Source organism: Heterodontus francisci, unplaced genomic scaffold, assembly GCF_036365525.1.
Source record: "Heterodontus francisci isolate sHetFra1 unplaced genomic scaffold, sHetFra1.hap1 HAP1_SCAFFOLD_966, whole genome shotgun sequence".
Taxonomy (NCBI): Eukaryota; Metazoa; Chordata; class Chondrichthyes; order Heterodontiformes; family Heterodontidae; genus Heterodontus; species Heterodontus francisci.
The window spans coordinates 189,952-205,626 of NW_027141439.1; the positions used below are offsets into that span (position 1 = coordinate 189,952).

Here is a 15,675-nt window from a genome sequence, read left to right on the forward strand (position 1 = left end):
GTGCTGAAGCCTGGACCAGCCTCCACCAGTGAACGTCACCAATTGACTGAAACAGGACATAGGTTCGCAGAATGGGAAGACAAGTAGCAGATGGAATTTCATATCGAGAAGTGTGAGGTGATGCATTTTGGCAGAAAGAATATGGGGAGGCAATATAGACTAAATGGCACAGTTCTAAAGAGTGTGCAGGGACAGAGGCACCTGGGAATGCTGTGCCTCGATCTTTGAAGGTGGCAGGATATATTGAGAGAGTGGTTAGTCAAGCATATGGGATCTTGGGCTTCATAAATGGAGACGTAGAGTACAAAAGCTGGGACATTATGCCGAACCTTTATGAAGCTCTGGTTCGTCCCCACCTAGAGTATTGCATTCAGTTCTGGTCACCACACTTCAGGAAGGATGTGCGTGTCTTTGAGAGGGAGGAGAGGAGATTTACCAGAATGGTTCCAGGGATGAGGGATTTTAGTTACAAAGTTAGATTGGAAAAGCTGTGTTTGTTCTTGTTGAAGCAGGATGTGGGCGTCGCTGGCCAGGCCAGCATTTATTGCCCATCCCTAATTGCCCTTGAGAAGGTGGTGGTGAGCTGCCTTCTTGAACCGCTGCAGTCCTTGTGGGGTAGGTACACCCACAGTGCTGTTAGGAAGGGAGTTCCAGGATTTTGACCGAGTGACAGTGAAGGAACGGCGATATAGTTCCAAGTCAGGATGGTGTGTGACTTGGAGGGGAACTTGCAGGTGGTGGTGTTCCCATGTATTTGCTGCTCTTGTCCTTCTTGTTGGTAGAGGTCACGGGTTTGGAAGGTGCTCTCTAGGTTGCTGTGATCCCACGGTTTGTGGTTAGCTCCTGTTCTCAGTTCATGTCTGCTGTGTGGTGCATTTGATACAACTGAGCTGCTCCTTTGGCAATGGGTTACAACATTGCGGTGTGACCGTCACTGGGAGTGGGTGAAGCAGAGTGAAGCTCTTTGCAATAAAACACTGAATTTTCATTCACTCCTTTGTCAGTCTGGCAGTGATGAGTCACTGTACCCTGAGCTCGTTCATTTCTCTCACATCCTCTCATGGCTATGACACTTACTGAGGTATTGGTTCCACAGGCGATATCCCGGGCCTCACTCGTGCCATCTTGCATTATTAAATACTGGCTGTGCAATCTGACAGGCTTATATGACTATGGTGTGCATCATAGCTTAGCTCTGTGAAGTCCTCAACACTGGAGAACTCCCTCCTCTTTTCCAAATAGTACAATGGAATCCTTAGAACTTATGACAAAAGCAAACAGGGCCTTGGATTGTTGTCTCATCTGCCAGACAGCATGTCTAACAATCAAGTGCTCCCTCAGTACTGCCCCTCCGATGGTGCAACGCTCCCTCTTCACTGTCCTCATCAAACACTCCCAGGACAGGTACAGCACAGGGGTTGGCTGCTGGCTAATTGGAGGTGCTGAGTGCATCAACGAGGTGCAGCTGACTGTGGCTCTGTGCAGAGGCTGGAAGCTGTGTTAATGCTGCAAGAGGCAGAGACTGAGATTGAAACAAAGGTTTTTCCACATTCACAACAAAGGAAGGCAGGCAGAGAACTGGAAGCTCTTCTGTCAGTTTGTTTCATATTGAAGTCTTTTTCATTGATTGTTGGGGGTGGGGGAAGAAGAGACCTGAAGACCTTGAGTGGGGCTGTATTGTTCAATAGGGAACTCCTGTGTTTAACATCTTTGGATAGGGAGCTCCCTTCCCACCCCAACTACCGAGCCTGGGACAGCTGGAGCTGCCCAGGTGAAGAGACTTTTTATCTCAACATCGAAAGAGGCGTGTGCCTGGGCAGCTTACAGCTGACCCAGGTGAAGACATCACCCCACCCTCCCAACTGGAAGACCAGTTAAAGACTTGTGCAAATACCAACAAAGACTGATTCCTCTTGGCCTTCCTCTCCCTCAGCCTCTTCCCCTGTGCTACAAGCCTTTAAATGCTTGCATTTTTGATTTATTATTGTATTTGCTCTTTTCTTTCTTTTTTTTTGCTCTCAACACACAGTGCGTGTAACTCTTCTACCCCATGACTTCTCAGTCCTCTCCGGTGGCGGGGCCCTCCCATGCTGGAGCAGCTGCGGCAGCCACTCCTGTGATCCTGTCACCATTTAAAATCTTAACATCAAAGCATTGGGTGAAGTGTTACACCCACCCTACCATGACTATTGAGGCTTGCGTTAAGGCAATGGCCGAGGTTGTCGGCCCCTCGGCCATTGTGGCAGCCTCAAAGATATACGGGAAGGCTGTCTTCTTCCTGAAGACCGAGCGGGCTGTGTCCCTCGCCCTAAGTACGGGGATCACAGTGGGTGGGACTTTCTTGCCAGTGGACCCTCTGGGGGCCACTGCGCAGTGGATTGTATGATCAAACGACCCGCCCTTCATTCCTGATGAGCACCTCCTCCCCCACCTGCACCATCTGGGGGAGGTGAGGTCAGGGATCACCCCAATCCCGCTCGGTCTTCAGGAGCACAGCCTCCGGCATGTCTACTCCTTCCGCTGCCAGCTATTTATGCAGCTGGCGCGGGGGTAGGTCTTGGAGGGCCACTTCAGTGCGGAGTTCCAGGGGACGGCCGACCGTGTCTTTAGGACCTCGGACGGGGCGCGGTGCCACGTCTGCAAGGGGGTGGGGCATGTTCGTAAAAACTGTCCCAACCTCCTGGCTGCCAGCTCCACCTCGGTGGCCCAGGGTGGCGCCACTGCACCTCCTCCCACTCCCCCTACACATCCAACAGACACTGCTCAGTCACTTCCGGAGGCTGTGGTTTTCACAGCCTCCGGCAGGGAGGGGAGTGCCCGTCCGAGTGGAAGGAAGGCGCGGAGGAAAAGTAAACACCGAGAGGTTCGTCCCCTGGACGCCGTGACACAACCCGAGCCTGAGCTCAGCTCAAGGCCCGCTCCCAGGGAATCCACCTGTCCCAGGGCTGGTCTCAGGCCCAGAGTAACCAAAAAAAAAAAGGAGGGTGCGGAGGTGGAGGCCTCTGATGACATGGGGGAGTGGAGGGCCAGGTGCACTTCCACTCTCTCCTCACAGTGAGGTGCTGGTGACGGTTTTTAAGTACCTTTGACATGAAGATAACCATAGCCAGCCTCAACATCAACGGCAGCAGGGGGTCTCACCACAGATTTCACAATCTCTCTGTCCCCAGGGAAGGGAGATACGCGGTGAGCTTTCTGCAGGAAACCCACACCGTTCCGGGAGACGAAGCCACCTGGCTCCTGGAGTGGCAGGGTGGGGTCTACATGAGTCACCTCACCCCTATTTCTAGTGGGGTGGTTATCTTGTTGGCCCCGACTTTTCAGCCGGAGATCTTGGGGGTCAAGGAGCTAGTGCCGGGCCGCTTGCTCCACCTCGCCGTTCGCCTGGGTAGCGTGCCGCTCCACTTTGTGAACGTGTACGCGCCCAGGCCCGGCGCGTTGCAAGCGCGCTTCTTTGAAGAAGTGTCCGCTCTCTTGAGCTCCATCGATAGCGGCGAGTGCATCATCCTCGGGGGGGATTTTAACTGTACCCTCGAGGTGGGGGATCGGTCCGGTCCCCAGCGCGGCCAAGTGTCGGTGGAGAAGTTGAGGGAACTGATCAGCTCCCTTAACTTGGTGGACGTCTGGCGGAATCTCCATCCCAACTCCAGCGCCTTCACGTGGAGGTCTGGAGGAGGAGGGTCCCGAATCGACCGCCTCTACTTTTCACAGTCTCCCGTGTCTCGGCGGCCTCCATGCGGCTGGTGCCGTGCTCGGACCACCACCTGCTGTGGGCAGAATTCACTCCGCTCAGCACGCGGGCGGTGTCCACGTACTGGCACTTTAACAACCGGCTGCTGGAGGACAAGTGATTCCGGGACTTGTTCCGTCGATTCTGGGCCGACTGGAGAAGGAAGCAGGGACGCTTCCCCTCCTTGAGGCTATGGTGGGATGTGGGCAAGACTCACATCCGCGTCTTCTGTCAGGAGTACGCGAAGGGGTCGACCAAGAGGCGGGAAGCCGAGATCGGGCGCCTTGAGAGGGAGGTGCTCGACTTGGAATCCCGCCTCGGTCATGCCGTCGTGGACCCGGCCCTGTGGCAGGCGTACAAAGAGAAGAAGGGCGCGCTGAGGGACTTGCAGCTCATAGGGTCCCGAGGCGCGTACGTGAGGTCGCAGATCCAGATCCTGGAAGATTTGGACCGCGCCTCTCCCTTCTTCTACTCGCTGGAAAAATGGCGGGGGGTCCGTAAGCAGCTCGTTGAGCTGCTGGCCGACGACGGATCCTCCATCACGGATCCGGAGGGAATGGGCCTCCTGGTCCGGACTTATTACAGTGCGTTGTTCTCTCCGGATCCGTCCAGCGAGGATGCGCACAGAGTTTTGTGGGAGGACCTGCTGAAGGTCATCCCGGAGGGCGCTGAAGGATTGGAGGCTCCGCTCACGTTGGTGGAGCTGACTGGCGCCCTCCACCAGCTCTCGAGGGGCAAATCCCCAGGGCTGGATGGGTTGACCGTGGAGTTCCTCAGGGCGTTCTGGGACATCCTGGGGGACGATTACGCGCGGGTCCTGGGGGAAAGTCTGGCGACCGGGGAGATGCCCGTCTCATGGCGCAGGGCAGTTATCGTCCTGCTGCTGAAGAGGGGTGATCTCCGCCTGCTTAAAAACCGGCGTCCGGTCTCCCTCCTCAGCATGGATTATAAGATCTTTGCCCGGGCTATGTCTACCCGCCTGGGCTCCTTGCTGGCCCACAAGATCCAACCTGACCAGTCCTCACGGTCCCGGGCCGGTCCATCCAGGACAACAGTCACCTGGTCCGGGACCTGATCCATCTTTTCCAGAGGACTGGTCAGTCGGTCGCCTTTCTCTCCCTCGATCAGGAGAAGGCGTTCGACAGGGTGGATCACAAATACCTTTACGGGACTCTGCACGCATTTGGACTCGGGCCGCATTTCGTGGCCCGGGTCCGACTTTTATACGCCGCCGCAGAGTGTCTAGTCAAAGTTAACGGGTCCTTGACGGCGCCCCTTCGCTTTGGGAGAGGAGTGCGTCAGGGATGCCCCATGTCCGGCCAATTGTATACCATCTGCGTGGAGCCCTTCCTGTGCCTGCTTCGCAGGAGGTTGACGGGATTGGCTCTGCGCGAGCCGGCCATGCGGGTCGTCCTCTCGGTTTACGCCGACGACGTGCTCCTCGCAATCACAGATCCCGTTGACTTGCGGAGGATGCGCGACTGCCAGCAGAACTTTTCTGCCGCGTCCTCCGCGAGGATCAATTGGGAGAAATGTTCCGGACTCCTGTTGGGTCAGTGGCTGGTGGACTCCCTGCCGGAGGAGTTGACACCTTTTGCGTGGAGCACCATGCACCTCCTCTATCTGGGAGTTCACCTTAGCCCCTCTGAGGAAGCCTGGCCGGCAAACTGGCAGGAGTTGGAGGCGAAAGTCACCGCTCGGCTGGGGCGCTGGACAGGACTGCTCCGAGTGCTTTCCTACAGGGGCCGAGCGCTGGTCATAAACCAACTGGTGGCCTCCATGCTGTGGTACCGGTTGGTCACTTTGGCCCCGCCCTCTGCATTTGCCACCAAGATCCAGAAGAAACTTGTCGATTTCTTCTGGGGCAAGAGGAAACACTGGGTCTTTGCCGCGGTCCTGAGTCTCCCAATTGAGGAGGGCGGCCAGTCGCTGGTGTGCGTCCGCACCCAGGCTGCGACTCTCCGCCTTCGGACCCTGCAGAGATACCTGTACGTCGAGCGTCCTCCTAGATGGTGTGCGCTGGCGACGTATTTTTTCCGCCAGTGTCACTGCCTTCAAGACGACACGCAGCTCCCGGCGGAGTCCGTTAGCCGCGCTTCTCTGAGGGAGTTGCCTGTCTTTTACTGGGATCTATTCCGAGTCTGGAACATGGTCGCCTCCAGTCAGAGCGCTCCCCTGCAGGCGGAGGAGAGTGCCTTGGCTGACCGGGCGGCCGACTCGGGGGATGGATCGGTGGGCGGAGGAGTAGCCGAAGCCTCCGGGACGCCCCTCACTGCGAGTGGCGAGGGGGCTCGGGAGTGCGGAGCGGGGTCAGCTCGGCTGGAACGGGGGTCAGCTTGGCCAGAACTGCTCATCGGACCCAGGCCCCGAAACCCTCCTCGGGGGCCGGTCCCACACAACCTGAGCTGCCTGTCAGAAATGCCCTCCGTGCCATTCCAATCGGCGCGGAGGGGTTTCCTGTACAGGTTGCTCCTGCACACACTCCACTTCCTCGCCCTCGCCAGCCGGCCGGACACGCCCTGGCGGTCCGCGTTGCCATCTGGCGGCGAGGGGAAACCCCGATGGAGGTCTCTCTACGCGGGAGTCTTCCCCCTTTACATCGGGGACCTGGGGTGGAGGGTGCTGCAACAGAGCAGTCCTGTGCAATAGACTTTTAAGTAGGTTCATGGACTCCCAGGCCGCCTGTACTTTCTGCGGCCTGGACGAGTCCGTGTTCCATGTTGATACGGAGTATGCGAGGTTGCAGCCCCTATTTGAGTATCTGAAGGGGCTGCTCCTCAAATTCTGGCTGCACTTCAGTCCCAAGCTCCTAATCTTTGGGCACCTGGTGCAGAGGGGCGTGGGCCGGGAGGAGGATCTCCTCGTCGGTCTGCTCCTGGGCCTGGCCTAGGTGGCAATTCACAGGTCCAGGCTGCGGGTCGTCGGGGGGTTCCGTCTTCCCCGATTGCCTGCCCCTCTTCCGTTCGCGCCCGGGTGTCCCTGGAGAAGGAACATGCGGTGTCCGCTGGTACGCTTGAGGCCTTCCGTGACCGGTGGGCACCGCAGGGACTGGAGTGCATCGCCGACGCTGAAAATGGCATTTTAATTTGGGTTTTTTGTTTATTTTAATAGTTATTTTTAAAAATATGTATATAAAGGGGGCCTGAGGAAAAAAAACGGAGTTAGATACAGAGTAAAGCTCTCTCTCTCTTGTACTGTGGTTTGATGAGGTGTTCAGTTTGTGGTCTGTGTTTTTCAGCAAGTCCTATTTCTGTGTCTGCTGCAGGTCCGTTTCCGGGTGCCTGCTTTACCATTAGATTTCCATGGTTCAGTTTTGCTCCATCGATGTTGTGTTTTTTGTTGTTAACACTGTCTCGGTTGGTTCCTATTATTCAACATACAAACATACCAAGCAGATGTCAGATGTCAGCAACTTCCTGTCCTTCATCAAAAGTAATTGAATTGAATTTGGATTTGATGGCTCTGTCAGCACAGGGAGAGTTGTGTGTGTGTTTGTATGTGTGGGGGGGGGCAGGTTTTCAGATACCCCCCTCACTGGGCCCTGACACCCCCCCTCCACCCCCCTCACTGGGCCCTGACACCCCCCCTCCACCCCCCTCACTGGGCTCTGATACCCCCCCCCCCTCACTGGGCCCTGACACCCCCCCTCCACCCCCCTCACTGGGCCCTGACACCCCCCCTCCACCCCCCTCACTGGGCTCTGATACCCCCCCCCCCCTTCACTGGGCTCTGATTACCCCCCCCCCCCCTCACTGGGCTGTGATACCCCCCGCCCCTCACTGGGCTGTGATACCAACCCCCCCCTCACTGGGCTGATACACCCCCCCTCACTGGGCTCTGATACCCCCCCCCCCTCACTGGGCCCCTCCACCCCCCCTCCACACCCCTCACTGGGCTCTGATACCCCCCCCCCTCACTGGGTTCTGATTACCCCCCCCCCCCCTCACTGGGCTGTGATACCCCCCTCCCCCTCACTGGGCTGTGATACCCCCCTCCCCCTCACTGGGCTCTGATACCCCCCCTCACTGGCCTCTCATACCCCCCCCCCCCCTCACTGGCCTCTCATACCCCCCCCTCACTGGGCTCTGATACCCCCACCCTCACTGGGCTCTGATACCCCCCCCCCCTCACTGGCCTCTCATACCCCCCCCCCCCTCACTGGGCTCTGATACCCCCCCCCCTCACTGGGCTCTGATACCCCCCCCCCTCACTGGGCTCTGATACCCCCCCCCTCACTGGGCTCTGATACCCCCCCCTCACTGGGCTGTGATATCCCCCCCCACCCCCTCACTGGGCTCTGATACCCCCCCCTCTGGGCTGTGATACCCCCCCCCCCCATCACTGGGCTGTGATACCCCCCCCACCCTCACTGGGCTCTGATACCCCCACCCTCACTGGGCTCTGATACCCCCCCCCCCTCACTGGCCTCTCATACCCCCCCCCCCCCCCCTCACTGGGCTCTGATACCCCCCCCCTCACTGGGCTCTGATACCCCCCCCCCCCCTCACTGGGCCCTGATACCCCCCCCTCACTGGGCTGTGATATCCCCCCCCACCCCCTCACTGGGCTCTGATACCCCCCCCTCTGGGCTGTGATACCCCCCCCCCCCCCTCACTGGGCTGTGATACCCCCCCCCCCCCTCACTGGGCTCTGATACCCCCCCCCCCCTCACTCGGCCCTGATACCCCCCCCTCACTGGGCTGTGATATCCCCCCCCACCCCCTCACTGGGCTCTGATACCCCCCCCTCACTGGGCTGTGATACCCCCCCCCCCTCACTGGGCTGTGATACCCCCCCCCCCCTCACTGGGCTGTGATACCCCCCCCCCCCCTCACTGGGCTGTGATACCCCCCCCCCCCTCACTGGGTTCTGATACCCCCCCCCTCACTGGGTTCTGATACCCCCCCCCCCCCTCACTGGGCTCTGATACCCCCCCCTCCTCACTGGGCTCTGATACCCCCCCCCCTCACTGGGCTCTGATACCCCCCCCCCTCACTGGGCTCTGATACCCCCTACCTCCATCACTGGGCTCTGAAACCAACCACCCACTCCCATCACCGGGCACTGACCCCCCCCCCTCCGCCCCTATCACTGGGCTCTGACCCCCCCCCCCCCCCCCCCCCTCACTGGGCTCTGATACCCCCTACCTCCATCACTGGGCTCTGAAACCAACCCCCCACTCCCATCACCGGGCCCTGATACCCTCCCTCACCAGGCCCTGATACCCCACCTCACTGGGCTCTGACACCCCCTACCTCCATCACTGGGCCCAGTTAGCCCCCCCCTCCACCTCCATCACTGGGCTCTGAAACTCCCACCTCACAGGGCTCTGAAACCAACCCCCCACTCCCATCACCGGGCACTGACACTCCCCCCCTCCGCCCCCATCACTGGGTTCTGACCCCCCCCCACTTCACTGGGCTCTGAAACTCCCCCCCTCACAGGGCTCTGATACCTCTCCCCCTCACTGTGTGCTGATCCTACCTCCCTTTTGCTGGGTGCTGACCCTTCTCCTTCATGGGGCACTAACCCCCCCCCCCCCGCCCCTCCACTCTGCTGGGCACCGACCTCCCCCCAACACCACCTCACCGGGCACTGACCCGAGCCTGTTCCTCACTGTGTGGAATTTTAGCTTCTAATTTCCATTCACAGTTAGGCTGAGATCAACTTAAAACAGCAGCCCGGCTGCTAAATGAAAATTTTGAAAGTAATGTTTTCAAATAGACCGTCTAGGATACAAATATAATGAAGTATCTTGTTCTTGACTAGAAATTGTCAACTCTTTCAAAGAGCCAGCACAGGCACGATGGGCTGAATGGCCTCCTTCTGAGCCATATGTTTTTGTGATTTTATAAAAGAAAACAGAAACTGTTGTAAATACACAGCAGGTCAGGTAAACAGGATGATGACAGCATTTTGCTTGGGAGCTAAGCCCCTTCTCCTGGGCTTTTATTTGTTGAGTTCCAGTGCAGGCAGTAACTGGAAGTGGGACAGTTCTGATTAATAACAACAATTTGTACTGATATATCACCGTTAGTGTAAAAAAATATTTGAAGCAACGTTATAAAGCAAAATTTGACCCTAAACTACATAAGGCAATAATAAAGCAGGTGGGTGTGTTTTAAAGGAGGAAAGCGAGGGAGAGAGATGGAGAGGTTTAAGGAGGGAATTCCAGAGCTTAGGTCCCAGGCAGCTGAAAACATGACTGCTAATGGGGGAGTGATTAAAGCGGGGGAAACACAAGAGGCCAGAATTAGAGAAGCCCAGATGTCTTGGAGGGTTGTGAGGTTGCAGGAGTTACAGAGATAGGGAGGGGTGAGGCCATGGAGGGATTCGAAAACAAGGATGAGAATTTTAAAATTGAAACGTTGCTTAGCTGGGAGTCAATGTAGGTCAGCGAGCGCAGGGGTGATGCATGAATGGGATTTGGTGCAGGTTAAGACATGAGCAGCAGTTTTGGATGATTTCAAGTTTATGCAATGTAGATGTGAGAGTGCGTTGGGATAGTCAAGTCTGGAGGTAACAAAGACACGAGTGAGGATTTCAGCTGAAGGGCTAAGGCAGAAATAGAATTGGGCGCTGTTATGGTGGAAAAAATTCTTGGTGATGGCATGGATATGTAGTTGGAATCTCATCTAGAGGTCAAATACAATACCAATCTGGTTCAGCCTCAGGCAGTTGTCAGGGAGAGGGATGGAGTCGGTAGTAGGGAATGCAGTTTTTGGTGGGAACTGAAAACAATGGATTCGATTTTCCCAATATTTAGTTGCAGGAAATTTTTTTAAATCCAGTACTGGATGTCAGACAATCAGGCTGACAATTTAGAGACAATGGAGGGGTTGAGCGAGGTGATGGTGAGGTACAGCTGGGTGTTGTCAGCTTACAAGTGAAAACTAACACTGTGCTTTCAGATGATGTCACTGTGGGGCAGGATGCAGATGAGAAGTAGGTTGGGGGCCAAGGATAGATCCTGGGAGACACCAGAGGTAGTGGTACAGGAGCAGGAAGAGAAGCCATTGCAGGTGATTCTCTGGCTATGATCAGAAAGATAAGAATGGAACCGGGTGAGGGCAGTCCCACCCAGCTGGACAACAGAGGAGAGGCGTTGGAGGAGGATGGTGTGGTCACTGTGTCAAAAGTTGCAGACAGGTTGAGAAGGTCGAGAGAGAAAGTTTACCTTAGTTACAGGCACATAGCATGTTATTTGTAACTTTGATAAGAGCCATTTCAGTAATGTGACAGGGGTAGCAACCTGATTGGAGGCATTTTAAACATGGAGTTCCGGGAAAGATGGACACGGATTTGGAAGGCGACACATTAAAGGACTTTGACCGGCCAGTAAATAATAACCACATAGTAAGAGGCTGAGTGAGTCCTATTAGGGACACATGGGGTGATATATGCATAAAGGGTCAGGGCAAGGCTAGAATACTTCATGAATCCTTTGTATCAGTGTTTACTAAGGAAGAGGATGCTGACCAAATATCAGTAGAAGTGGAAATGGTCGATGTAATGGATGGGGTGAAAATTGAGATGCAGGTGTACTGGAAAGGCTGGCTATGCTTTGCGTGGATAAGTCGCCTGGTCTGGATGGCTTGCATCCTAGGTTGCTAAAGGAAGTGGGAGTGGAGATAGCGGAACGACTTGCCATAATCTTCCAATTTTCCCTAGATATGGGGGAGGTGCCAGAGGATTGGAGAGTGACGAATGTGACACCCTTATTCAAGAAAAAGCGTAAGGACATTCCTCCTAACTGCAGACTGGTCAGTTTAACATCAGTGGTAGGTAAGGTTTTAGAAAAATAATTGGGGAATAAAAATCACAGTGAATCCTGACAACGCAGAGCGATCACAGACATTGTCAGCATAATTATTGTCAGAGCAATCGCGGACGTCATCAGTGCATGTGAACATTTGCCAACTTGCCAGTGTGAATGTGCGCACTGATGTGCTCATCCCTCAATAGCCAACTCCATTCCTTCGAACAGTACCTCGCAACCTCCCGTCATCCCTGTTTCAATTGCTGCTTTCAATTTCCCACTGCCTTCCTTAAGCCACTCGCTACCACGCTTGCCGCCCACCTCCCCCCCCCCCCCCCCCCACAGCCACTCGCGGAAGCAGAGGGGGGTGGGGTTTGGTTGGGGGGTGTGGTGTGGAACGCAGACTAAGGCAGACCCAGAGTGCCAGAAATAACACTGTGTGTGTGTCAGTGCTGATAGAAGAGCAGATATGTAAGCAAATCTGGGAAGTGCATGAACAATAGGGCAGTAATAGTAGGGGATTTTAACTACCCCAATATTAACTGGGATAGTTTTAGTGTGAAAGGAATTGAGGGAGCAGAATTCTTGAGGTGCATTCAGGAGAACTTTTTTGCCCAGTATGTAACAAGTCCAACAAGGGAGGGTGCAGTTTTAGACTTGGTTTTAGGAAATGGGGCAGGTGGAAGGAGTGGCTGTGGGAGAGCATTTTGATGGTAGTGATTATAATTCAGTCAGTTTTAACATAATTGTGGAAAAGGACAGAGATACGACAGGAGTTTGAGTTCTCAATTGGGGCAAGGTCAGTTTTACTAAACTGAGGAGTGATTTAGTGAAAGTAGACTGGAAAAAGCTACTTGAAGGTAAATCAGTGTCAGAGCAGTGGGAGGCACTCAAAGGGGAGATTCAAGGGGTTCAGAGTAAACATGTTCCCACAAAGAAAAAGGGTGAGGCGGCCAAATCTAGAGCGCCATGGATGTCAAGGAACTTACAGGGTAAGATAAGGTAGAAAAGGAAAGCTTATGTTCAACACCAAGAACTCAATACTACAGAAAGCCGAGAGGATTATAGAAAGTGGAGGAGTGAAATGGAAAAGGAAATTAGGAAAGCAAAGAGAGGGCATGAAAGAATATTGGCAAGCAAAATCAAGGTGAACCCAAAGATGTTTTCTCAATACATTGAGTAAGAGGATAACTAAGGAGAGAGTAGGGCCCATAAAAGACCAAAAAGGATAATCTGTGTAGGGCTGGAAAATATTGGTATGGTTCTGAATGAATACTTTGCGTCTGTCTTCACAAAAGAGGGGGACGATGCAGATACTGTAGCTGAGGAGGAGTGTGAAGTATTGGATGTGATAAACATAGGGAGAGAGGAAGTATTAATGCTTTTTGTGGTATATATTAACAATTTAGACGTAAATGTAGGGGGCACGATCAAGCAGTTTGCAGATGACACAAAGATTGGCCGTGTGGTAGATAGCAAGGCGGATAGTTGTAGGCTGCAGGAAGATATTGATGGTCTGATCAGATGGGCAGAAAAGTGGCAAATGGAATTCAACTTGGAGAAGTGTGAGGTGATGCATTTGGGGAGGTCAAACAAGGCAAAGGGAATACATGATTAATGGGAAAATATTGAGAAGTGTAGAGGAAGTGAGGGACCTTGGAGTGAATGTCCACAGATCCCTGAAGGTAGCAGGACAGGTCAATAAGGTGGTTAAGAAGGCATATAGAATCCTTTCCTTTATTAGCTGAGGTGTAGAATACAAGATCAGGGAGGTTATGCTTGAACTGCATAACTCATTGGTTAGGCCACAACTTGAGTACTGTGTGCAGTTCAGGTCACCCCATTACAGAAAGGATGTAATTGCACTAGAGAGGATACAGAGGAGATTTACGAGGATGTTGCCAGGACTGGAAAAATACAGCTATGAAGAACGATTGAATAGGCTGGGGTTGTTCTCGTTAGAACAGAGAAGGCTGAGGGGAGATTTGATTGAAATGTACAAAATTTTGAGAGGCCTGGATAGAATGGAGGTGAAGGGTCTATTCACCTTAGCAGAGAGGTCAGTGACGAGGGGGCATAGATTTAAAGTGATTGGTAGAAAAATTAGAGGGAAGATGAGGAAAAGATTTTTCACCCAGAGGGTGGTGATGGTCTGGAACTCACTGCCTGAAAGGACAGTTGAGGCAGAGACCCTCAACTCATTCAAAAGGAGTCTGGATATGCACCTGAAATCCTGTAACCTCCAGACATACGGATCAAGTGCTGGAAGGTGCGATTAGAATAGGTGGATTGATTTTCAGCCAGCACAGACACGATGGGCCTGAAACTTGCGATGATTCACCCACAATATCTCTTCCACCTTTGGCAGATTTTAATTACACGGACGGGTTTGATGGGGAGTCTGTGGAGGAACCGAAAGCTGGGGAGGAAGCCTCAGAAATGATGCCGTTTATCGATGAATCTCCCACCATGTCACCGCAGCTCAGTGCCAGAGCACAAGAAAACAGCGACATACTCTCACCAACGCCGGATGGAATGGCAACTGCGGTAGGTTCAATCCATCATTGTATCAGCAGCACAACTGGCTTACTAACTGATAGCAGGGTACATGGGCCTGAACTCCAAAACGTCTCACCTGTCAGAGTGTGACGGCTAACAACTTGTTCTGGGACCCAGCCCGTGATGGTACAACAGAACACTGGGGTACAGTACTGGTGGGGACAGGTCTGTCACTGTATAATACTGGGGTACAGTACTAGTGGGGACAGGTCTGTCACTGTATAATACTGGGGTACAGTACTAGTGGGGACAGGTCTGTCACTGTATAATACTGGGGTACAGTACTAGTGGGGACAGGTCTGTCACTGTATAATACTGGGGTACAGTACTGGTGGGGACAGGTCTGTCACTGTATAATACTGGGGTACAGTACTGGTGGGTACAGGTCTGTCACTGTATAACACTGTGTACAGTACTGGTGGGGACAGGTCTGTCACTGTATAACACTGGGGTACAGTACTGGTGGGTACAGGTCTGTCACTGTATAACACTGTGTACAGTACTGGTGGGGACAGGTCTGTCACTGTATAACACTGGGGTACAGTACTGGTGGGGACAGGTCTGTCACTGTATAATACTGGGGTACAGTACTGGTGGGTACAGGTCTGTCACTGTATAACACTGTGTACAGTACTGGTGGGGACAGGTCTGTCACTGTATAACACTGGGGTACAGTACTGGTGGGTACAGGTCTGTCACTGTATAACACTGTGTACAGTACTGGTGGGGACAGGTCTGTCACTGTATAATACTGGGGTACAGTACTGGTGGGGACAGGTCTGTCACTGTATAACACTGGGGTACAGTACTGGTGGGGACAGGTCTGTCACTGTATAATACTGGGGTACAGTACTAGTGGGGACAGGTCTGTCACTGTATAATACTGGGGTACAGTACTGGTGGGGACAGGTCTGTCACTGTATAATACTGGGGTACAGTACTGGTGGGTACAGGTCTGTCACTGTATAACACTGTGTACAGTACTGGTGGGGACAGGTCTGTCACTGTATAACACTGGGGTACAGTACTGGTGGGTACAGGTCTGTCACTGTATAACACTGTGTACAGTACTGGTGGGGACAGGTCTGTCACTGTATAATACTGGGGTACAGTACTGGTGGGGACAGGTCTGTCACTGTATAACACTGGGGTACAGTACTGGTGGGTACAGGTCTGTCACTGTATAATACTGGGGTACAGTACTGGTGGGGACAGGTCTGTCACTGTATAATACTGGGGTACAGTACTGGTGGGGACAGGTCTGTCACTGTATAACACTGGGGTACAGTACTGGTGGGGACAGGTCTGTCACTGTATAATACTGGGGTACAGTACTGGTGGGTACAGGTCTGTCACTGTATAATACTGGGGTACAGTACTGGTGGGGACAGGTCTGTCACTGTATAACACTGTGTACAGTACTGGTGGGGACAGGTCTGTTACTGTATAACACTGTGTACAGTACTGGTGGGTACAGGTCTGTCACTGTATAATACTGGGGTACAGTACTGGTGGGGACAGGTCTGTCACTGTATAACACTGGGGTACAGTACTGGTGGGTACAGGTCTGTCACTGTATAATACTGGGGTACAGTACTGGTGGGGACAGGTCTGTCACTGTATAACA

General features: G+C 53.7%; 1 protein-coding gene across 1 annotated transcript in view; it reads left to right on the forward strand.

The window, feature by feature from the left end:
• LOC137363422 (active breakpoint cluster region-related protein-like) overlaps positions 1–15,675 on the forward strand; it is a gene marked incomplete at its 3' end in the record, with an annotated part of 87,277 nt that overhangs the window by 51,642 nt on the left and 19,960 nt on the right. Inside the window, exon 2 of the mRNA XM_068027251.1 lies at positions 13,858–14,036. Coding sequence (XP_067883352.1) covers positions 13,858–14,036 — 179 coding nt within the window. The remainder of the gene's footprint in view (positions 1–13,857; positions 14,037–15,675) is intronic.